The 25,274-nt window shown below is 36.3% G+C and overlaps 1 protein-coding gene across 1 annotated transcript in view; it reads right to left on the bottom strand.

The window, feature by feature from the left end:
* SLC49A4 (solute carrier family 49 member 4) overlaps positions 1 to 25,274 on the bottom strand; it is a 77,707-nt gene that overhangs the window by 18,115 nt on the left and 34,318 nt on the right. The window contains exons 5-8 of the mRNA XM_028110567.2: positions 22,607 to 22,715; positions 16,251 to 16,318; positions 12,590 to 12,717; positions 1,202 to 1,384 (exon numbers count right to left, since the gene is read on the bottom strand). Of these exons, the coding sequence (XP_027966368.1) occupies positions 1,202 to 1,384; positions 12,590 to 12,717; positions 16,251 to 16,318; positions 22,607 to 22,715 (488 nt within the window). The remainder of the gene's footprint in view (positions 1 to 1,201; positions 1,385 to 12,589; positions 12,718 to 16,250; positions 16,319 to 22,606; positions 22,716 to 25,274) is intronic.

The following is a 25,274-nucleotide window of genomic DNA, read 5'->3' as shown; positions in this document are numbered from 1 at the left end:
GATCTAAGCCTAGTAGAAATTAATAAAAGTTTTACATTCAAGAATCACAAGTATAAGTCCTTATATTTTAACATGCAAAAAAGAATACCAGAAAATTATATTCAAATTTTCTGAAACAGTAACACAGATTTTGGACAGGAGAAGAAAGAATATCAGAGATAACCAAACAACTATGCAAAATGGAATCACTACAAACCCATGGACCCCAACATCAGACAGGCCTGCCTTCAACATGCCCAGCAACCTTTCCTGCTGTTCCCATAGTGTCTCCTCCCACCCCGCAAAGGTTATTTTAACGCTTCATTTTCTCTGTAAGCCCTTCCTCCACTATCTTCCCACCAGTTCTTAACAGACTGGCTTGTAAGCAGAAGATGGTGCCATCGAAGAGCTCCTTCAACGATCTCCCCAGGAAACGTGTCTGCTTCTGTGCCCATGCATGCTGCCTCCTCTCCTAACTCCTTCTGTCCAAGCCTAACTCCTCCAGCTGAATTCAGGACCCCATCCCTCTCTCTTGTAAGGGTCTCCCTTTTCTTCAAGGGTGTACTCCTGGGTTCTCACTTCAACCTTCTTTTCACTCTTTCCCTGTGCTAACCAATTCACTAGCCACATGCAGGTATTTAAACTTAAATTAATTAAAATGAAATGAAAAAAATCCAATTCTTTTTCTGCACTAGTTTCATGTGGCTGGTGGAACTGTACTGGACAGTACAAAGAGTACCACCATCATCATAAAAAGTTCCATTGGACAGAGCTGTTCTATACATTCTACACACTCCTTGGGTAACCTCATTCATCTCTAAGGCTTTACACTACAAATATACCCCAGGCATTAATTTATATTTTATGTTAAGACAGTAGATTCTAAGTACCTTTTAAAAAACAATATACCAGTGGTTCTCAAAGAAACTGCATATTAGAATCACCTGAGGGCCCTTTAAAAATACAAATGCAGGGCCCCAGTCCAGGTTCATGAAATCAGAAACTCTGGGGAGTGAGGGTGCCCTAGATCAGGCTTAGGATGCATTTCAAGAAAAACAACTGAGGATTTTTTTTTTTTTTTTTTTTTTTTACTGGCACATGAAAGCTCAAATAAAGTAATTTGCTTTGGTGAGAATTCTCCATATAAATTCCCTCATACACCAGTGCCACAAACCTCTCTCATAACACATTTAGATAGGAAATAAAAAGTCAAATTTCTTACCTGTGTGATAAAATGTGAGAAAAAATAAAAGTACTCCCATGAACATATTACTTAAAAAAGTGACAACTCCACATGTAATTCCTTCTGGAACTGGGTAGACAGTTTCCACAAAAAGCTCAAAAAATATAGGTATACTGCTATTCAAGAACACTCCCAGGAGAATGCAGGAGGCATACAATGTCACTAAAATAAAAACACAAACATTTTAGTTTATGGTAGCAGCAGTGAGTCCTTCAGAGAGATCTTCTGGGTATTCTCTTTCAGTAAGTATCAACTCTGGAATTTATATCTTTTCAATGGTAGCTGATAAAGTTTGATAAAGTATCACTATCTGTCAGCTCTTCGCTCAGGTTTTGCAGAATAGATAGGAGAAGGTTTTGTTGCTGGATGATTACCAGTTTATTTGCTTTGTCTTTTTGGTATGGATTATTCCAAAGCACAGAAACAATTTTACCACTATAATAATTATTAAAAGGATTCTTCTCCCTTAGACACACTCCTGGCTGACAGATGTTTAGATAAAATATAGCAACTTAATTTGAAATCTAAATTCATTCTACAATTTTAAAGAGAACTTAAAATCTAAGAATAAATGTAAGAAACATTAAGTGTTACTGAAAATTACATACTTAAAGGGACCAGTTAGTAATTGCCCTCAAGTACAAAATAAAAATATCCAGTACGTAATTCCTGGAGAAACACTTAAAATAGAATTAATCTTCAATTTGGGAATGAGTTTTATGTCAACAGTTGTTTAAAAAATATGTAACTTTCTTGGAACGCAAAAAAATTTCACCCAGAGATGTATAATAAATAGTGGTTAGGATCCCAGCTTAGCAATAAGAAGCCCATTAACCCAATTCCATAGCAGAATCTTTGAATAAGGATGTTATTCTTATTCTTAGAAGAATGTCTAGGGAAATGCACCCCACTCCAAATAGCTATTTCACAGCTACTGTCTGCATACAAACCTTCATTACTTTAAATTTGAAGGTGAAAAAAGAACCAATGAGGGAAAAAAATGATATCCTACAGAAACTTAAAACACATCCCTTATAGACTAGTAAGTATATCATACCCACAGATAATAATGAGTAGAATTTATTCTAAGCCTAAGGTTATTGGGAAAATATTTATTTTTTGTTTTTAAAAATTCTGAAGATCTAATTGGCTTTATTAAATGATTCATGAACTGGGCAGCATCTCATCTAGCAAGTAGAGGGGAACTCCCAGGAAAATATTTTATTTATTTTTTATTTTTTCCGAGAAAATATTTTAAATAAAAGTATTTGTTAAGGAAAAAAGTTTCTGTACAGTAACCTCAACTCCCATTTCTTCCTCCAATTACACTAGTCTTTCAGGATTATAAAATATTTAGTAATTCTATAACACAAATGGCTGGTGATCATACTGACTTTCTTTGACTAGAAGATACATATGAAGAGAGAGAACAAAAGGATGACAGCGAATAAAGAACAGACTGTGGGCTGAAGCAGTGACCAAACTATTCACAGAATTAAATGGGAAGCATGTGATAGTTAAAATAAATACCACTTAAAATATGAAGTAATTTTCAAAATTCTTAAAAACAAAACCCCTCATGCTCACTATGTATTTGCCAGACACAGATCACATAAATCAATCAACACGTTCCCCTTTACACGTGACTCAGTAGCACATTAGGAAATGTAGGGATGGAATGTCACTTTTATAGCATATTCTACCTACAAAACACTTTATAATAATTTATTGGTCAGTCAGTGGTAATCAGAGCAGAGATGGCTATTGATCCAAACACGAATGAGTCTAGGAGTTTGAAATATGAAAATATTGAAGTAAATGACAGCAAAAATCACTTTTAAGAATCAGGAAACGCTACTTCTAAGGATTCACAAACCACTAATAGAATGAGCTGTTTTTAGGAAACACGTTTGGAAAGAATCCTTTTGACATTTTTATTTCTGAAAGAGATAAACCCTCACATGTAATTTGTAATCAGGCAAGTTAAAATAACTGAGAAATTACCACAATCTGTATATAACAGAATAATTGCATGTTGTAAAAGAATGAATGATAATATAATGATGAGGACATACAGAAAGGGGACTATCAGTACGAAGTTTGAAAGGAGAGTTTTGGTTTTATTGATTTTTAATCACTCATGGTACCGGGAGAGAGAGAGAGAGAGAGAGAGGAAGAGAGAGAGGGAGAGAGAGGGGCACAGGATGTCTCAGAAAAGCAGAGCCTGGTGAGGCAGGCGGCCCTGTCTGAACCCCTTAAGACCATTCCACTCCCTTGGCTTTATGCTCATTAAAAGTCTTCTGGTTTTGGCTTCCTAGGTATCTGAATTCTAGGAAGTGAAGAGGAAATCTTTATCACTAGAAAGACAAAATTTCTGTTGTAAATTAAACATTGTTGATGGAACTGGAAATCGCTGATCTTCTGATAGGTCATTTGAAAATGCCCATCAAAATAAATAATGCACTTACTCTTTGACCCAGCAATTCCACTTCTAGGTATTTATCCTATAGCTATTAAGGTCCAAGAATATAGAGAACACTCACTGCAATATTGTTTGTAGTATGAAAAGATTAAAAATAAGCTAAATGTCCACCAATAGGGGGGTTGGGTGTTTAAAAATTTATCAAACATCCAAAGGTGTATTACGCAACCATTAAAAATGGAAGTAACTCTGTATATAGTGATACTAATGACATTTAAGGTATGTAAGTGAAAAAGGTGTGGAAAAGTGTGTTATCTTTTTAAAAAGGATGGACACACGGGGACACACACACACACGTTTGTAAATTTATAGAATTCTCTGGGAAAATACCCAAGAAACAGACATTCAGAGTTACCCCTAAAGAGAAAAACTGGAGGCCATAGGAGGGTAGACATTTTTCATCATATACCTTTTTACTACTAATTGAATTTGAATTATTTACTTAGTACACATCCTAACTCTTTAACAACAAAGAGAATTTTATGTAAGCTAATGAAATAGCAGCTGATCCAACTCCCCTTCCTGCAAGGTTCTTAGCTCACGGATTCAGAAATGGTTATCACTGGGTGGCCTGACCTACAGACTTCCCAGCCAGTAGCCATGTAACCCACCCCTGTGCAGGATCCTTGACACAAATATTCCCATTTCATTTTGTAAGAATTCCTATTACACGTAGGATAAATGGGCTGAGATGGACGAAATAATTTCAGAGGCTAGTAAACAAAAAGCAAGTATTTTTATTCAATTAATTCAATTCTCTCACTCTCGGGGGTTGCTTCTTGTATTATATAGAAATGATGACCAAGAGGGTGTTTTACACTGGATGGATGTACTGAAATCACTTGTTATTGCATAAAGAATCAAAATTGTTTACACAGGAAAGGGTTAAATTAGGATCATCATAATCAGAATGGGGAAAAGTAGCTGTGTTAGGACTGATTTCATATACTCCCCAGTGCTCTGGGACATGCATATATCAAGTAGAGACCAATTTGAATTTCACTTCCATTTGAGTTTTCAGTTTAGAAGCTGATACAGTATCTTTATACATTGGTTTGGCAGATCCAGTGGGTGAATGTCATCTATTAAAAGTCAGGCAGACAAGATAATTTCCCTCCTCGTCAGAGAGGGTTCAAACTACATGACTGTTAAATATTTCTATGACTTTCTATAGTGCTGATACTAAAATTATAATAAACTGCCTTTCAATTAAAAAGTCAAGGTAATTTAGCAGAACAAACACAATGCTGATGCAGAGTTTTTTCAAAGAAGTTAATAAAATTTCACAGGCCCACAATTCAAATTGCAAAAACAAAGTCCTGTGTAGCACAAAATACAGTTACGATGGATATTATTTCAAGAACATGAATTGGATCATAACCCTGAAAGTTCTACTTCCCCCACTCCTGCTCCCAATGACAAACCAAATTAGTAAACTTTAGGGAAATAAAACTATGTATAAAATACATTTTTATTAACCCAAACACTCAAACCTTAGGTGTTATAAAACAAATCACAAAATTATAAATAAGAACTATTTCATTCAGGGGCACCTGGGTGGCTCAGTGGGTTAAGCGTCTGCCTTTGGCTCACTCAGGTCATGATCTTTGGGTCCTGGGATCGAGCCCTGCGCTGGTCTCTTTGCTCAGTGTGGAGTCTGCTTCTCCCTCTGCCCCTTCCCCTGCTTGTGCTCACACTCTCTCTCTCTCTCAAATAAATAAGATCTTAAAAAAAAAAGAACTATTTCATTCAACATTTAATGAGATTCTCAATAGATCATTAATAACAAAAACAACTTCAAACCCTGGATTTATATAATTTTTCAAACATTTTAAAAACTGCTTTCAAATATATTATCATATTTGATCATCCTACTGACTCTCTGAAGCAGGTAAGGCATTTTACAGATAAAGTGACCAAAGTTCTGAAAGTCAAAATGACTTATTTATAGAAACAACGTAAATTAGCGTTGCTAAAAATAATATAATTAAGGCTTACAGAATCTAGCATGTTTTCTACCAAACCACTGTGTCAGACTGAAAAAAAAATAACAAGACTTGGCATTTCTTTTATTCATTGGGATTGACACAAAAGGCATGCTTCCCAAATCTGTCTTGAGCACAAAAGTTGGAAGTCATCCCACATTAAGACAGATGACAAAAATAAAAAATAGAGGACCCAAAAGTTACAAACAAGACGATGAACTTCAATCATGATAAATGTAAAATGGGTTCAAAAATTAGTGTTTAGGTATATAATAGGGAAAACATAAACCTTTCTTCAAGACCATTTATCAGGCACCTATTATACGTAAGCTGCTATGCTGGAACCGTAAATAGGACAAATCACTCCTCATCTAAAGGAACATGATCCACATCTATGGTTTAGCAGCCATCTACATGCACAGTGCTGGAAGATAATTGTACTTCATTCTTGAAAAAAAAAAAAAAAGCTGTGTCTAATCATAAGCAGCAATAGCCCCCAGTATTAGGTGCTGAGTACAGCAGGAAAAGTGTGCTAAATTCTAATAGCAATAGGTTTTCAGGAAAACCTGACAAGCTATGGTAGGTTTAAAGGAGGCTGACTTGGGCGCCTGGGTGGCTCAGTCGGTTAAGCATCTGCTTTCAGCTCAGGTCATCATCCCAGGGTCCTGGGATCGAGTCCTGCATCGGGCTCCTTGCTCAGCGGGGAGCCTGCTTCTCCCTCTCCCTCTGCCTGCCGCTCCCCCTGCTCGTGCTCTCTCTCTCTCCCCCTGACAAATAAATAAATAAAATCTTAAAAAAAAAAATAGAAGAGGCTGACTGTGCTGGTCAGTGCTGGGAATCCATGTCTGATGAGGACAGCTTATGAGAACTGAGGGATGCTTAGATTAAGGTGAAGGCCAGACATCACAGGTCTAATGTTTTGAGGGTGTCAGTGGAAGGGGTAGGGAGCTGACTTGCCCTGTAAGCTATGTTGCTCCAAATCATTTATTGCAATAGTTGGCAGAATTTCCCAGGACCCAGAGCTGACAAACAATGGGACAGGGAACAGCTTCCTCTCTGAGGTGGTATTCCAGTTGCAGTCAGATGGACATACATCTGGACTGTAATGGAAGAGATTCATTTACTGAATGATAAGTTATATCAGATGATAACTAAAGTTCATTCAAGTAAATCAGTAACAAATACATTTAGGTAAAGAACTTAACTAAGATATTAAAAACAAAAATTTTATAGGGCCTCTAGGTAGATAAGAATAATAGAGAATTTATTTACAGTTTTATTAAGAAGTATTATAAGAAAGAAATAAGGATTATAAAATAGTACAATAGATGTTTATCATGAGAAGTTTTAAGTATTAGAATCAAGAAATTTCCCTTAAGAGTCGGTTTTTAACATTAATATACTTTATGGGATAAATTTTATTATTATGCATGCTGACTGAATTTTATTTTATGATAAACTTAGGAAAGTTAACTGGGAATTATTAGATTAGACCTTTATTAAAAATATTTCTACAATCTAAATTAAACTTGATATTGCAAGTGAAAATACTCCTTCAGGAAATAGATACATGTAAAAAGAGAAACAGTAAACATTCCCAGTGTTTGTTAACGGCACGGTTTTTTCCATCGGTTTTGGGTGTGTTGAATATACAGGATACATACGTAAGTATGTACACACACTGGTAGAACATTTCCATACTGCTGAGCTGTACTCCTCCTGGCCTCACATTTTCTCCCTAAAAATGGCTGCTGTGGCCTTTATGATCTGCCACTGATTAAAATGTGCTACTGCATATTTCATGTACTCATGAAACTGTGGCTCCAAAAGAGGAAATTTTGCTGCAGTATTCATTAATGGTTGTGATTTTCTTTCTGTATGGTATTTTGTGGGTGTCCCTTGTTTAGCCTCTTTGTTGGCTCACTTTAGTCCTATAAAGGCTGACAGCTATATTTAGAGTCTCTTACGGCTGGAAGGCCAAGTGGTTGTATCTCGCAGAAATGAAGCACAACTAATAATCCTTTGAAATAGTGGGCCCAGAGTTGAGATGGGTTGTACTATCAGATATCACAGGTACAGATTTATCAGTAACTTTTAAGTTCCCAAAGAATTATTTATGGTTCTGCAGAAGGCGATGCACGGTTACATCATGGAACACTGACTAATCACCTGGTCAAGCCCCCTACCTTCCAGAAACAGAGTCTGCTTACAGACTTGTTCCTCTTCTTGAAAATCTCTGTAGATAAACTGTATATGCTCTTCTCAATAGGCCCTATCAACAGTTTATGATTCTTACATTTAAGATTTTCCACAAATCCATTCTCTTCTTTTAATCCATGTTCTATTTTTTTCCTTCTTGATCCGACAGTGATGACATGAGTAACAGTCATGACCAGGTCATAAAGGTGGAAAGAATAATTAAGTCCCTTAGTTTTCTTTCCTTAAAATCCCTAATTTCCTTAAAAGTCTGCACATCTTTGGGACGCCTGGGTGGCTCAGTCAGTTAAGCATCTGACTCTTGATCTCAGCTCAGGTCTTAATCTCAGGGTTGTGAGTTCAAGTCCCGTGCTGGGCTCCATGCTGGGCATGGAGCTCACTTTAAAAAAAAAAAAAAAAGTGCATATTTTTAATCATGCTCATCATCTCCTTCTGAATTTTCTCATTCCTATTAAGAGGATCACTCTCTAGCCTATGTATGTCACATGCCTTTCAATAAACCGAATATGTTTTCTTTCTTCAAATGCCTCTTGAAGTCAGCTTGTAGTCACCTATCACTCTCATGGGACTCACATCTAGCTTATCTGCCCCCCTTAGTCCCCACTCACTATCCGTTTCTGACCTTGCCACTGTGGTCTTCCAGGAACATGAATTAGATGAAGAACCTCCCAAGGCAACTTCTGCTAAAACTCAAATTATATTGTTTCAGCAAACTCAACACCAAAGTGCTAACATTTTTCAAAATGCCATTTTCAAAGCATTTATCTGTTCAGTGAAAAATGACTGTGTGAGTTGTGGCTAACAGGGTTAGATACCTACTTTTCAGATAAGGTGAAAAATGTCTTTTCATAATTTTGTATATAGAATAAGCTGCAAGATTTTGAAACTCACATTATCTAGTCATGAGTTAATTTATTTGCTGTTTTGAAGATACTTCAATTAATAAAGACATAATACAATTTTAAATACTGAATTTCCTTAAGGAAATAAAAGCATAATGCTGATAGCCTCCAAGGGGATGTATATAATAAGTACATGTATCAAAACAGTGCACCTCTAGATAGAATGGAATGATCCAGTTCTTCTTCTGTAGAGATGACAACAATAATAGCAAAATCAGTAGATCACAAAAAATACTGCAACAGAGGTTTTAGTAGTAGCAGCACTTATAACACATGGTTGAACAAAATTAACTAGCTTTTAATTTATTATGTCAACAATTATAATTAATGCATATATTTTCACACTTTTCATGTAGATTCTTCTGATACTTAAAAGTAACAGCAGGAATACTAAATTTACTAGAAATGGGAAAAAGACTAGATATTTTCCTCTTAAAAAAAATGACTCTGGTAAAAAAGAAATACGAATTTGCCATTACTGGCTTTAAATATCAGTTTAAAGGTCTAGATCTGTCTATAATTAGATTTTGTAGTTAAGTTCCCTTTCGTGAAACCTCTTCTACTTAAAAGGAATTAGGTCAGGTTTTTAAAAAGGTAGTAAGAGTATCTGTGACAGATTATTCAAATTCTCCATCGTTCCATTAAAATGTGCCCTTTTGCCTGCCTACAGCTAGTGCTGAATAACAGAGTGGCCACGGTTGCTATTACTGGCAACAAGTCATAACCACTGAGATTCAAAATGGAGATAATATACACTTCATTCATCCATCCATTCACACACTCATTCATTCATCACTCAGGGCTTGTGCTAGATAGGAGGGCGGGAGTTGGGGTCAGAATTGCTAAGGCACAAGTCCATGCTCCAGATTTTCAGATTGGTAAGGGAGATAAGAAACACACTCAAGTAACTATTAGGTGGTCAGTATCAGAAAAGAGAAAAAAACACCCACCATGATCATTCAGGAAAGGAATGTGAAAATCTAGTTTTTAATGCAGTATAAGTTAAAAAAGTATCTACCAGGAGTTTTTTTTTTCTTTCTTTCAGGAGTTTCTAAGTCACGTTTAAAAACTGACTTGCAATTGGAAATAACAGTAGAATTTATAAATTCAGTGGTTGTGAAGATGGCCACATCAAACTCAACCGTTCAATTCTGGCCTTTATTTAATTTAGAATCTGCTTTCCTTTCTGTCCAACATAATTATTTTCAAGGACAGACTGGAAAAACATAGTCCTGACCAGGGTCAATTATATCAATTTTCCTTTAAGATTTAAAAAGATGTATAGTTTTCAATACATACTTTTAAAACATAAAAAAATAAGTAAAACATGCTCATGATTACAGATCTAGACAAAAAAGGAGGTAAAAAATAAATTTTCTGGATACCTCCACCCAGAGATAAAACCGTTAATTTTATCCTATCAAATAGAAAACACATAAAATTTAATGAATGTAATATCTTATAATGAATATTCTACACTCAATTCAAGGGCAAAAATGTGTTCATTATATACTCACAACTTTGTTCTTATAGAATCTAACAGATACATACTTGACATACAGTACCCCCCCCCACACACAAATCTGAGTGTAATGCCATGAATAAGAAGTTGTAAACCAGAACTATTCTATTAGAATGTTGTGTAACTGCTAAATTATGAAATTATACCCAAATAAAATAAAACAAAAAATTCTGGCTCAGAATACTTGCCAAAATTGTTCAAAAACCCTAATATAGGAATGTTAGTATATAAAAAGTGCACAGTATCCAAAAACCATTACTCTGGATAACTGGGCTTTATAGGCAAAGCAATAAAAATTAGAGAGAGGGATTCCTGGCAGGATGGTACAGGGCAGAAATTGCCAAACCTGTCTTCACAGCACACTGAGTGCCTTAGTAATTTTTTCACGGTGTCCAAGGCCAAAAGAAATAACTAACAGTTCTGTTATTTACATAGTTGGGGCTAAACCATTTAATAAATATATATGTCCTAACAATTTAGTGGCCATTTAAAAAATAATACCCATATATTGAAAGAAATGTATTTTTGTTTCAGTCTCAAATAACCACAATCACTGACTAATGAGATACATGCAATCTGATGGGAAGTACATGACTTCTCAAATCTTGGAATCAAATCTGAGAATCAGACCTGATTTTTGTACAGTATTTACTATTTATCACAGCCACTGCAGGAAACCAAACTTTGCAAAGATACGATGTTATCAAAAAAGAAAGCCGCAGGGACCTAATGATGAAACTGGGAACTCTCTCGAACTAGAGGCTCACAAAGTGTCTGACAGATGTGGAATATCTCTGTGTTTCCTTCAGAAATTTAAAATAACCCATGATGCCCTTGTGAATTTGCTGTGGCACTCCAGAGAATCTGCATATATGCAAATTGGGATACTATGACAGATCATTTTATAGAGCAAGAGAGCTCTGTTATTGCTTCTTCTTTTCCTTTAACAAAAGACTGCTAAAGTCGCAGATTTTTTAATCCGTTTGCAAGTAATAGCCACCTACTGGATTATGTGTTTAATTATGGGATTATTTGTTATAAAGGTAGACTGGAGGATTATGTAGGATTATTTATTTAGGATTAAGGATTATTTTAGGATTTAGGATTAAAAGTACTTGCATGGTAAGAGCACACCAGAGTCTAAAAGTGGCTCTCCAGGGTCCTACTGGCCAGTGGGATATATGTTTTATGGAGACTCCATGAGAGAAAGGTTCCTTTAGTCTACCTATAAGTAAGGCTGCAGATGGAATTAAGGTTGCTAATCAGTTGACCTTAAAATTGGGAGATTATCCTGGATTATCTGGGTGGACTCAATGTAATCACATGGATCCTTAGAAGTGGAAGGCGGGGCAGAAGATGAGAGCTCAGAGGAAGATGTGACTTGGAAGAAAGGTGCAGGTGATGTTGTATGAGAAAGACTTGACCCATTGCTGGCTTTACAGATGGAGGAAGGGAGACACGAACCCAGGAATGTGGGCAGCCTCTGGAATTTAGAAAAGGCAAGGTGGATTCATCCCTAGAGTTGGACTCTTGCCTAGTGAGACCCAGGTTGGACTTCTAACTGGCAAAAATGTGAGACAATAAATTTGAGTCATTTTAAGCCACTATATTTGTGGTAACTTGTTACAGCAGCCATAGAAAACTAATACAGACCCCCCCACCAATGATACTATTAAATAACAATGCAATAGCAACTATAAATATTTCAGGTCAATTAAATGAGCTAAGTAAGTTGCCTATGATATACTTCCAATAGGTATTTGCCAGTAAGTTTTGTTTTGTATTAATTCAGAAGACTGAATAACCTGTAGGTGCTGGTTGAAAGAATTTTACTGGTGTATACTTCAAACATAGCTTTATGCCTTTGTTCATTTTCCTTACAGCTAACAATGATGTAATGGCTACAAAAAAGATAAAAATCTTTGTATCAATGCTCTGATATGAATTTTAAAAGAATATAGGCTATTCTATGCTATATAAGTTTAGGCTACAGATTATACTTCTTTTCCATATGTAAAATACCAAGAAAATATTTTAAATTATTTCTTGAACTTTTTAGATGGGAAGATAGTTTGGTGCCTGGACGTGGGAGACATTTTTGTACATTTATTAGTTTTATAACCTTTATAGTTTTATAACTATAATTACTTATTCTATTTCCATTAGTTATGGAAAACAAGAAAAATTCCTACTTTTGGGGTATATATATTTTTGTGAACTGAAAATATCTATTCAAAGCTCAAAATAGTCTGTGTTCACCTGTGGTTAAAGGCAGGTGTGTGATGCTATTCAAACAGGTCAGGGTGAACCACGTGGACGATAGGGTAGCCCCAGAAAACAGGAGGAGGAGAATTAGTTTCAGCATACCCCTGATAAAATCTGCAAACCTGAAAAGAAACAAGGTTCTATTATAATTCTTCCTGGATTTTTAAGATCCTATTTAAATTAATGACACACTTCCATTAAACAATAATTTCTTGACATTTCCATGAGTTCTTTCTAAAGCAAGTGACAAAACTTTTTTTAACTGGTACATTTTGTGTGTATGTGATAAACGTTAGTTTGCGGCAAATCTCTTTTTTTCCTCTTGCAAAACACACAAAAATGTGATCTCTGTTCAAGATCTGTAACTTACAGGATGGATTCTGTGTTTTTAAATGCTACTTTTACTTTTAAGTATTCTTCTGTACTTTCCAAACATTCTATAATGAACACATATTAATCTAGTTTTTTTTTTTAAGATTTTATTTATTTGATAGAGAGAGACACAGAGAGAGAGGGAACACAAGCAGGGGGAGTGGGAGAGGGAGAAGCAGGCTCCCCTCCGATCAGGGAAGCCGATGCGGGGCTCGATCCCAGGACTCTGGGATCATGACCCGAGCCGAAGGCAGATGCTTACCGACTGAGCCACCCAGGCACCCCCATATTATTATAGTTTTAGAAAACAGGCTAACTGGTAGACATAAACTGGCAAAGATGACTCTCCCAAAATTCAAACTTGGAGAGTACAAACACTTATCCCCGGAGCCCCTGGGTTCCTTTATGATCTGCTCTCTGCCTTACTAGTCTCCAGTTGGGCAGACCTGCTTCTGTTTCTCCTACAAGCGACGGTTGCTTTTGCATTTGTCCCATTTGCCAGGAACGCTGGGTTACTTCCATTCCTGACCTTTCTCCTGCTTTCCCCACAGGTCATTCAGGTCTCAGTAAGTCTTCACTAAGACTCTCCGTGCTCATGGAAGAAGTCCTCACCATCCATCCCGTCTCCATACCCTATTTCTTCACAGCACTGATCTCTATTGGCATTTCTCTTGCTCTTGCAGGTGTTTATTTTTTGTCTTCCCGATTAGACTGTAAGCTCCGTGAGAACAAGAGTGTAGCTCTGGAATAACAAATACTATCCTCTAAAGGTTGTGACTTATGTTTCATAGCATTTTAAGTTCTCAAAATTCCTGCTTTTTTCTGAATTAACATGAAATTGAAAGGCAAATGGTAGAGATGCTTATTGTTATGAACCGCAACCTTTCTATTTGCCTGTTGCTTTTCCTCATCTGCTAATTGATGGCTGTACAGGCACAATTCTTTGGCTGTGCCGACGTACAACTTACTCTGTCCTTGAGAATTGTTCCTATCGTTGAAAAACCAATCCCTTCCCAAATATAACATCTACCGTGTTTTTTCTACCTTGAAGCTTTAAAATTGATCTTAATTTCTATTGTGATTACATTACTGTCCTTCTTAATACTTTCAAATGCTATCTTTTGTGCTTATTTGACATGATAAGGTTAATCATGTTTGTAAGTGTTATCGAGACTAAAATAGCTTCCTATGACAGCTGATGCCATCCTTTGGTGGAGAAAAATGGATGCATCTTTTGCCCAGGGACTTAAGTTTGTTCTCAACTATGAAAGTTCATGAGCAGAAAATTCTTATGTACTCTCAAAAAGGTTCCACAGCTTGATAGAAATTTCCCTCAAGAAAATCCAAAAACTGTTATAATTTCACGCCCACCAAACACTTTTGATTTATGTTTTGGTATGCTGCAAGAATGTACTTGTCTGACTGGCAGATGGCGAGGTATGAGAGAATAAAATAGTTTTCTGGTACAATCAGAACTGAAAAAAGTTGAACAGTGAGGACGTTGACAGGGCGAGATCACACAAGAATAAGCTAACCAATGTGATCTGCTATTTTTGTAGACCTAGTCCTTTCAGATGGGGTGATACCATCAAACTCTACTGCTAGGACATTTTATAGTGGCCTTTAGTAACATAATTACCAAAAAAAAAAAAATCACCTAAGCACTAATGTAAGATTCTGTTCTAGGGATCCCCAAAATTGTGTTATGAACATAACTTTAAAACGGATTCTAGGCCTAGCAGATAGCTATAATTGATTTCAGATCCCAAAGTAAGGGTAGTATTTTTTAGAACTTCCATTTCAATGAATTAAAAACAGAAATGTCCTCACTCTCATTTTTTCCTCTAGCTCTATTTCTATATAGATAAAATTAAGAGTTTACAGAAAGAAAATAAAGCGAAAGGTACATGTGAGATGTCATTTCTGATACACAATAGTTCCCTCTTTGACCTATCTGGGGCTCAGAGTAGGATTTGGTTAATGAGGACTAACTATACTAGGCTTGGAGATTTAATTAGAGAAGATAGATAGGGATTCTGTCAAATGTGACAGGTCAATGTCTTTCAGTATCCATGTAGTGATTTCCTACAAATGCTCTCTGCCTATTCCTCTTCTTTAGCTTTTAGATTTTATTCTTACATTTCCTGAACTTAGAAAAACTTCAGAGTGATTTAGAAATTACAGTGTCAATTTATTCTCTCATTATCCCAGAAACGCTATGTAAACTGTAAGGTCTAGATAGAGTATGATCCTGTGTCATTATGTTTAAGTATTTAGAAATTGAGGTGATTTACATATCTCATTTGATCTCCCCAAATATGTAATTAGATTCTTCTCTTTCTGGTAAAGTTGATTGCTTAATTTTGTTTTTGATGAAACAAGGTAAATGATTTCAGAAGTGAATGAGTATTATCTCCTTGGAAACACCAAGAATAGTTTTACAGGCAGTCACCTGGATGAGTGATATTTACATTCTTTTTTTTTTTCCAGAAAAAAAATGAGACTTTTTACTTCTTCTGACTCATTCTAAAAATGTGTTGTCATAATGGGTTAAGATCAAAGGGAGTTTGGTGAAACTGGAAGTCTTTATGCACATTTTTCATCAAAATGGGATAAAGACAGGGATGGGGGGGCGCCTGGGTGGCTCAGTCGTTAAGCATCTGCTTTCAGCTCAGGTCACGATCCCAGAATCCTGGGATCGAGCCCCACATCGGGCTCCCTGCTCCGCGGGAAGCCTGCTTCTCCCTCTCCCATTCCCCCTGCTTGTGTTCCCTCTCTCGCTGTGTCTCTCTCTGTCAAATAAATAAATAAAATCTTAAAAAAAAACCACCACCACAGGGATGTACCTGCCAAAAAAGACTGAAAATAAGTATCTGCTAATCAGATCCTCCCTTTTCATGGAAAGCTCTAGAGATGCTCTTACAAATGATTCTTTTCAATTCTCGATAAGTAATCAATTTGCCTTTATTACTGTATCATCTTTCTCTGGGTTCTATTTGTAGATGCTGTTCTCCAGTAATATGGAGACAGGCAGCTTAATTACGCTGGAAATACATCTCCATCCTCCAAAAGCATTTTAGGACAGACTGCTCCTGAGAAAGGTTTCTTGTAGCAGGAAATTCTTAATGCATGTGAATTTTCCCGTAGTCTGAACAAGTGCCCTTCTCTGACCTTTGACTGTTTTATTTTTCCCTGAATTTTAGCATTTATCGAAAGCAGCCATTTTTTTGTTTTTTTGGTTTTGGTTCGGTCCACTCACATGTTTAACATAAAATAGTCTCACCTTGCCATAGCTATTCCAACAACACAGCCTCCAACTATGGACCAAAATCCAATCCAGCCAGCATCTACCTGTGGGGAAAGTGGCAGACACATTTAATATAAGACTATGAGGTTGCAATTAAGAAGGCATAAAAAAAATCCTCTCTAATCAATATATTATTCAATATATATGTATGAATTTCTATGTACATGTATAATTCAATATATAATCAACAGCTAAATGGCAACAAATCTAGAAAATACTATTTAAGAAAATGAATAAAATGAAAGGATTCATGTGTGACTAATAAAATTGATCTAAGTAAGTACATCCTTGATTAACTTTTTATTGGAATATTTAAATCAACAAAATAATCAGTTTCACAAACAAATGTTTTCAAGTATGTACTACATTGTACTAGAACTCTTAAGAAAATAGGAAAAGGACAAAAGATGGTTACTGACCTCAAGAAGTTTAAATATAACCAACATACAGGAAAACTACTAGCAAATAATCAGGCACTCAAACATTTGGCAACAATTAAAGATGTATCAAGAGTCACAGAAGAGTGAGACGTGAGAGCGAGAGAAATGGGGGTTGAGCACCAAGGGAGACTGCTGAAAGACAATTTGAGCTGGGTTTCAAATATATAGCTCATTCCACGCATGGGAAAACATTTCCAACCCTGCCATTTAGCAGCTTTGTGACCCTGGACAAATTTTGTCTTCTTACCCATAAAATGCACTAAATGAGATAATTTGTGTACAGGACTTGGATCAGTGGTCAGCACACAGGAAATGCTCAATAAAGACTCGTCTTACTACCTGATAATTCTCCATCTATCTAATGTCTTATGTCTCTCCTCCCCTCATGGTCAAACTTTTTCAGAGCAATCTATAAATGCTGCCTAGATTTACCCATCACTCATGTATCTTTAACTCCTCCTATGACTTGGCTTCTGTCCCAATTCATACTCTTAAGTCTCAGTTTCCTCATTATTATAATGAGGATAACAAAGGATTTTTTTTAGACTTAAATAAGCTAATACATGTAAAATGTTCAATACATGTTAGTGGTTACCATTGGAATTCCATGTGTCCCTAACAATATCAGTGCATTTTGTCTCCTCTTTCCCTTCCCGTGGCTGCCATACTTACCTATTACCTTATTTCTTACTTCTGGATTCCTGCAATAGCTTCTTAAATGGTCTCCACAATCTATTCTGCCCACTATTGCTAGAATAATTATCCCAATCATTCCACTTTCCTGCTCAGAAACAGTTACTGGCTTTCACTGTGGTTACAGGGCCAAGTCCAAACCGGACCTGCCACTTGAGAGCTGCCAAACTAACTTCTACCACTTATTATTTTCCTAGTCCTATTTCTCATTACACCCATACACCAAAATATTACCTTCTACCTGGGCACTCAGCTGGATTATATGTCTCAGCTGCCAGTCAAACACATGTGACTATGCGCCTAAGTTCTCAATGGAAGCGGGCAGAATGAAGGTGCTCTCGAGGCGAGAACCTGGAAGGCGTCTGTATGCCTCCTCCGCACTTCCTTTCCGTCTGACCACTAGAATTAGGATGTAATCACCAGCCTAAACCATACATGCAATGACAAGGTGCTAGGGGACGAGACTGCGGCAAAGTGGAAGCAGCCGAGGTCTCTAAATCAGTGTGAGGAAAAGAGCTATCCAAATTGTGGACAAATGTCCTAGATTGTTATGCAAACTGTCCTAGATTGCTATGTAAATGGGAAATAAATTCCTTAAGCCTCAGAATTTTGGGATTCTACTTCTCATCGCAGCTTAGCCTACTCTAAGTAATACAATTACTTAACGGGGTTTGGTGCCAGAACAAAGATAAGTACTCTTTGGAGAAAGAGAACAGCCTGAAGCTTAATTTAGCTCTACTTTTTTTTTCTTTCTTCATATCATTGGCATTTGGGGCCAGAGAATTCTCTGTTCTGCAGAACTGCCCCTCTCATTGCAGAGCATCTAGCATCCATTGTCTAAGGCCCACTTAATGCTATCAGGCCCTCCCAAACATTTCCATCATCCCCTGGGTGAGTGGGGCCCTGTGTCAGGCTAAGAACCACTGTGCATCTGACTGTACTGATCCTGGTCCTTTCAGGCCAATTGTAGTTTTCCGCTTCCTTCGTTCATGACATCTGCTTTAGTTAATAATATCTACCCACTAATTTATTAAAACTTTAATTTTTAAAAAAGATTTATTTTAGAGAGAGGGAGAGAGAGAGAGCGCGCGCATGCGCATGCGAAGGGGGGACAGAGAGAGAGGGAGAGCGAGAATCTAAGCAGCCTCCCTGCTGAGTGCGGAGCCCAACTCAGGGCTCGATCCCACGACCCCAAGAACATGACCCTCAGCTGAAATTGAGAGTCGGTCGCTTAATCAACTGACCCATCCAGGCACCCCATTTTTCCTCATTTAATTTTAAATTTCACTTTATTTAATATCTGGTGTGATTTCTGGTCTATCTCTCAGAGTTTATACAGAGAGAGATACTTGAAAGGGTGTCTCAGGATTTATAATGTGAAGCATAAGATCTGCAAAATCAGAATCATTTAAATGGGTGCTACACTTTTCTTTCTTGGAATTGAGCATGTTTGGAGTACCTGCCATCCAGAAAAATCAGTTAGAAAACTAAAGGAAGGCTTTCTTCTTATGGTGAAGGTACACTAGTCATTTGGATTCATATTCTGGTTGAGAACTAGAAAATATAGGGGAAAATGCATCTGATGGCATCAGAAGGCCAAGAAGGTAATTCCAGAATTATGGAACCATGATGCAGAATGGGAAGGAAATCCAGAAAGATAAGCCGGTATTTGGGGACACTTTTCCCTTTGGGGTGTCTGCTGATTTCAGAAAGGGTAGTTAAGGTGCTGAGGGTTATCAATAGCCTTGCTGCCCTAGGAAAGAAAAAAAATTGAGTTCAGGGCCTATTGTAGGGTGGGTGGCCTTGTAAAAAAAAAAAAAAAAACCCAGCCTTTATTTATTTTTTTTAAAAGACTGATTGATTGATTGATTGATTGACTTGACAGACAGAGAACATGAGAGCACAAGCAAGGGGAGTGGCAAAGGGAGAGGGGGAAGCAAGCTCCCTGCTGAGCAGGGATGTGGGATGTGGATGTGGGAATCCATCTCAGGACCCCGGGATCATGACCTGAAGCCAAAGGCAGACACTTAACTGGCTGAGCCACCTAGGCGCCCCAAAACCTCAGCCTTTAGATGGTGACTTTGAAGGGCTATATCTAAGAGTACTGTACACTGGAAATAGAATAGTATTCTGTGGGACTGAAACACAGCTTTAAATAATCTCAATTCCTGAAACTGGATTCCTAGATTCCTATAAGAAAAAACACAGTTCCTTCTGGGGTTAAATAACATCATCTTGACACTTAAGTGAGCTCTACAACTTTTTATATACTATGTCTGGCACTCAGTCAAAAATAAAGGCACACCTCATAAGGAGATAAGAAACCATGGAAGATAAGAAAACATAAATGAATACCACAAACATAAACAGACCCACAGGGGATCTAGATCAAGGAATTATGAGACTTTAAGCAACTATTTTTTAATAATTCAAAAAAGTAAAAGATCGAGCACTTCTACAGAAATTTGGAAACTATGAAAAATAAAAATTTTATAACTTAAGAATATAACTGAAATTAACAACTCAGAGTTGAGTTTAATAAAATATTAGAGCTGAAAACTGAAACAGTGAGTTGAAAGAAAGGCTAGATGAAACATCCAGTCTGAAGCAGAGAAAGGCAAAAGGATAGAAAATTCAGAAAGGAGATTAAGAGACATAGGGAATATAGTGTGAGAGTATAACATATAGTCTACAAAGGAAATCAGAGGAAATAGAACCTAAGGAAGTTAATTTTTATTTTATTTCAAATAATTTAAATTTCTTTTTCTCAAAGAAGATTTTATTTATTTATTTGAGAGAGAGAGCACAAGCAGGGGGAAGGGCAGAGGGAGAAGCAGACTCCCCGCCGAGCAAGGAGCTGGATGCGGGACTCAATCATGACCTGAGCGGAAGGCAGATGCTTAATGGACTGAGCCACCCAGGCACCCCCTCAACTAATTTAAATTTCAAATTAAATAGCCACAAGTGGCTAGTAGCTACTGTACCGACAATGTAGTTCTACAGGATAACATAAGGGAATATATTAATAAATATAATATATGGTTTACAAGGAAGTTAATTAAAAAAGTTAATTCTTAAACTGATCTTATAGATTCAAAAAATTCTAGCCAAAATCCCAAAAAAAGGGCATATTTATTCTACAAAATGCCAAAATTTATTATAACACTAAAATACTTGAGACACTTTGGTAGATAAAAGTGATAAAAGATAGGCAAATAGACCAGAGGGAAAAAAGTAGTTTAGAAACACATCTGTGCACATAAGGGCACTTCATTTTGACAAAGATGACACTAGAGAGCAATAAGAAAAGCATGATCTTTTCAAAAATTAATACCAGGTTAATGGATACCTACATGGGAAAAAAAGAAACTGAACTCCTACCTTATAACAAGCACAGAATTCAATTCTAGGTTTAAATGTGACAGGAATAATGATAAAGCTTCTAGAATAGCACTATCCAACAGTGCTTTCTTATGATGACAGATATGTTCTGTACCTGCACTGTCCAATATGGTATATATGGCATATCTGTTATATACATATTAATAAACTTAAAGCAAGCAAAGATTTCTCTCTCTCTCTCTTCTGCATTATGGTCTCTGCTACATCCAGACTATCTCTGAGTTGGTTTCTATTCAATACTTCCTCTTTGTAAATATGGGTCACATTTTCCTGTTTGTCTTTTTTTTTAACAGTATGGTACATGCTGTGGATGACACAATATAAAGATTCTGGATCCTTTTTATCTTTCTCTAAAATGGCTGATTTTTGCATTTTGTGTTAGTAGACAGTTAATAACTGATCACCTTGAACTTGTATAGGCTTAATTTTGTGTTTTATTAAGGTAGTAAGTAGAAACCAAAGTGTTTCCCAAGCCCCCCTCACTTGGTAGGACTCAATCTCCAAATTGTCTCCTCTGCCAATTTTTGTCAGGGCTTGTGCATTGCGGGTCTAAGTAGAACAGGCCTTATTTTACCCAGAGCATGGTCCTTGATTCTAAACTTTGGCTTAGATTCTTGTGTCTCAGAAGAAGCCCAAGGTATTAATAAGGTTTTAATGAGGTCTTACCATTCTGGCTGAGCCAGAACTCTTAAGACCCTAGCACTGCTTGCCCTCTACTGTATTCGTTCTGCTTTATACCTCCTAGCAGTCTTTCTGTTAAGCCTCTGGTAGCTTTGCCCTTTACATGTGCAGTCCATTTCTCAGTCAAGACTGGGGAGCCCCCTTCTGCACAGCTCTCTTCTTTACAATCAGTAAGAAAAAGGCAGCCCAATAGTGGGCAAGAGACTTGAACAGGTCACAAGAAAGGATACTCAAATATCACAACAAACACTGAAAAAGATATCACTATAATGGCATTTAACTGCACAGCCATTAGTATTTCTAACTTTAAAAAGACTAACATTGCCAAGTGTTGGTAAAGATGTGGAGAAATGAGAAATTTCATGTCCCGCTGGTAGGACTATAAAGTGATACAACTGCTTTGGGGGAGTTTGGCATCATCTATCAAATCAGGCATATACTATTCCTAGCTATATATCCAAACAGAAATGTGTATAGAGGTGCTTCAAGAGTTTATGAGAACATTCCTACACATTGTTTGTGACAGTCAAAAACTGTAAACAATCCAAATGTTCATCAAAAGTAGAATGGACAAATTGTTGCTCACTCATACAATGGAATGGCAGGCCAGTGTGCTGGATTTCTTCCATTTGCCCCTTCAAAGCCCTCTACTCCTTTCTACCATGCTACCTGGAAGTGAGGAGAAGGAGTACATGGCCTGAAGCATATAGGTGAAATGGTTATTTTTAAAGAAATGAGATTCTGAGACCAGAGAGAAAGTGAGAAATTAGATGACAAAGTAGCCATATATTTGATGACGGGGTCTTAAACTTCTTTATAAAGTATGAAGCAAGATTAGGAGGGACTCAACAAAATGAAGATTTTCCTTCTCTATATTTCTGTTTATTAGCATCATTAATAGCAGCCAAATAAATGTAACATTCATGGCTGTCAACAAAATCCAGGAAGAAAATCAATATTATTTTTAACTATTTCCTAAGGATCTTGCTTTTGCAACAATGATATCGGATAATGTTCTACCCAGGCCTTGAAGTTTAAACCAAGAACATGAAGACAATATTTATAATTTAAATGAACTAAAAATACCTACAACTTATAAAGAAATAAAATGCTTACTTGGCTGACATGCACTGGTGTTAAAATTAAGTCCAGAACTCCAGACCAACCAGCAAATACACCAAGTGGTATGGCATATGCTAAAGCAATCATCAAAAATCTCATGTTGCTGTAAAAGAGAAGTAAAAGAAGATATTACTACAGATTCAAAATCTTGATTTTAAATTCTTACTCATGAAAAATGTAAGTCCTTCGGAAACTAGAACACCAGAATCAGAAAGAGAAAATAACTGTCAGTTTCGTGATAAATTCAAAGTTCTTTAAATTTTTTGTTTTTATGAAAACCCTTCTTGTTCATATTGGTTAAAGTTGTCGATGTTTACTATATAAATGAATTACCAACATTATTTCATAGAATGAACAGGAAGGTCAATTAAAAAAAAGCTCTTATTTGAAAGGATAAATTACCATTTCTCCTTATGAATGAGGTGGAGGAGAAAAAAAATCAAAGCTTAAAAAGAAATACATGTTGCTAGTTTTATTATTTTCAGAGAGCAGTTTTAACTTTTGTTTTATTGCTATTAAAGTCTGTATTAGTCAAAGATTTTAATAGGTAATACAATGCAAATGGCTCAAAACCAAAAAGTATAAAAATATGGGGAAAACATGTCCCTACCCCATTCCCCTCTTCCCACAATTACCAGTGTTAGCACTTTCTTGGGCAACTTCCCAGAAACAGTTGAAAATATACAAGCTTATGTATATATACAAATGTGTATGTGTAAATATATCACACACATAAGAATATGTATATTCTTATTACATATTTGTATATATATTATTATAGATATGTGCATATTAATATATATATTCTCAACTGTGTGTGTGTGTATATATATATTCTTTCCCCAATCTTTTTACATAAATGGTAGTATATTACAACCATTTGCTGAATTTTACTTTTTTAACAATAAGTCTTAGAACTCTTCCCTAGTCAATAAAGAGCTTCCTCATTCTTTCTTAGAGCTGCGTAGTACTCCATTACGTTGCTATATCATAATTTAACCAGCCCTCACTGAGAGATTTGTATTTATTGTATATATGATATATAAAGGCATTTTATATATATATATATATATATATATATATATAAATTTGTTCCTTCGCTCTTAGTCATTTCACATGTACACTAGTACATTTGGAGAACTGACTTCTAGAAGTGCAACTGCTATGTCAAAAGAGTATGTGTATTTGTAACTTCAATAGATAATGCCAATTGCCCTCTACAGAGATTGTACTTTTCTACATACCTATCAAAATGGCTAAAACAAAATCACGGTGATAACACCAAAGTCTGGTGAAGATGCCCAGAAACCAGATGACTTATATATTGCTTGTGGTGATGAAAAATGGTATAGCCATTCTGGAAAATAGCCTGGCAGGTTTTTTTTTTTTTTTAAACTAAATATGCAACTACCATATAATGGCAACTATCATATAAACGGGCATTTATCCTAGAGAAATGAAAACTTATGTTCCTACAAAAACCTGTATATATTTATTTGTAATGGCCAAAAAACCCCTAGAATCAACACAGATGTCCTTCAACAGGTGAATAGTTAAACAAACTGTACATCCATACCATGGAATACTATTCAGCAATAAAAAGGAGTAACTACTGAAACACAAAACAACCTGGTTGACTCTCCAGAGAATTATGCTTTTTTTCAAGTTTTTATTTAAATTCCAGTTAGTGGACAGTGTACTATTAGTTTTAGGTGTAGAATTTAGTGATTCATCACTTACACACAACACCCAGTGCTCATCATTAAAAGTGCCCTCCTTAACCCATCACCCATTTTACCCATCGCCTACCCACCTCCCCTCTAGCAACCCTCAGTTTCTTCTCTATAGAAAATAGTCTGTTTTCTGGTTTCCTTCTCTCTCTCTTTTTTTAAGCCAATCCCAAAATTTATGTACTATATAATTCCATTTATATAACATTCGTGAGGCGGCATTATATAATGGAGAACAGATCAGTGTTTGCCAGTAGAGTGGGAGGGAAGTAGATGTGGCTACAAAAGGACAAAAAATGTGATCCTTGTGATGATGGAAATGTTCTGTATCTTGACTATCAATGTTAATTTTCTGGTTGTAATTCTGTACAACAGTTTTTGTAAGATGTTATCACTGGGGGAAACTGGGTAAAGTACTCATGTTAACCTTCTGTATTATTTCCTATAACTGCATGTGAATCTACAATTATTTCACAAATAAGTTTAATTTAAAAAATGTAATAAAAATTACATACCATTAACAATAGCTAGGAAAGCCCAAGATCTCTATGGGAGGAAAGAAAAAGCAATCTTTAATCTAATTAAGGGCATAGAAAATGATCTAAATAGATGGAGAGACAGTCTATATAGTCAATTTGCCCCAAATTAATCAATAATTTCAATATAATCACTATTAAAGTTCCAGTTGAATTTTTAGAAACTTAAGAAATATGCTCTAGGGCGCCTGGGTGGCTCAGTTGGTTAAGCGACTGCCTTCGGCTCAGGTCATGATCCTGGAGTCCCTGGATCAAGTCCCGCATCGGGCTCCCTGCTCAGCAGGGAGTCTGCTTCTCCCTCTGACCCTCCCCCCATCTCATGTGCTTTCTCTCTCATTCTCTCTGTCTCTCAAATAAATAAATAAAATCTTTAAAAAAAAAAAAGAAATATGCTCT

This window comes from Eumetopias jubatus, unplaced genomic scaffold (genome assembly GCF_037043125.1).
Source record: "Eumetopias jubatus isolate StellerSeaLion01/CBP00866 unplaced genomic scaffold, mEumJub1_p1.0 scaffold_1, whole genome shotgun sequence".
Classification (NCBI taxonomy): Eukaryota; Metazoa; Chordata; class Mammalia; order Carnivora; family Otariidae; genus Eumetopias; species Eumetopias jubatus.
This window is presented reverse-complemented; position numbering and strand designations above follow the sequence as displayed.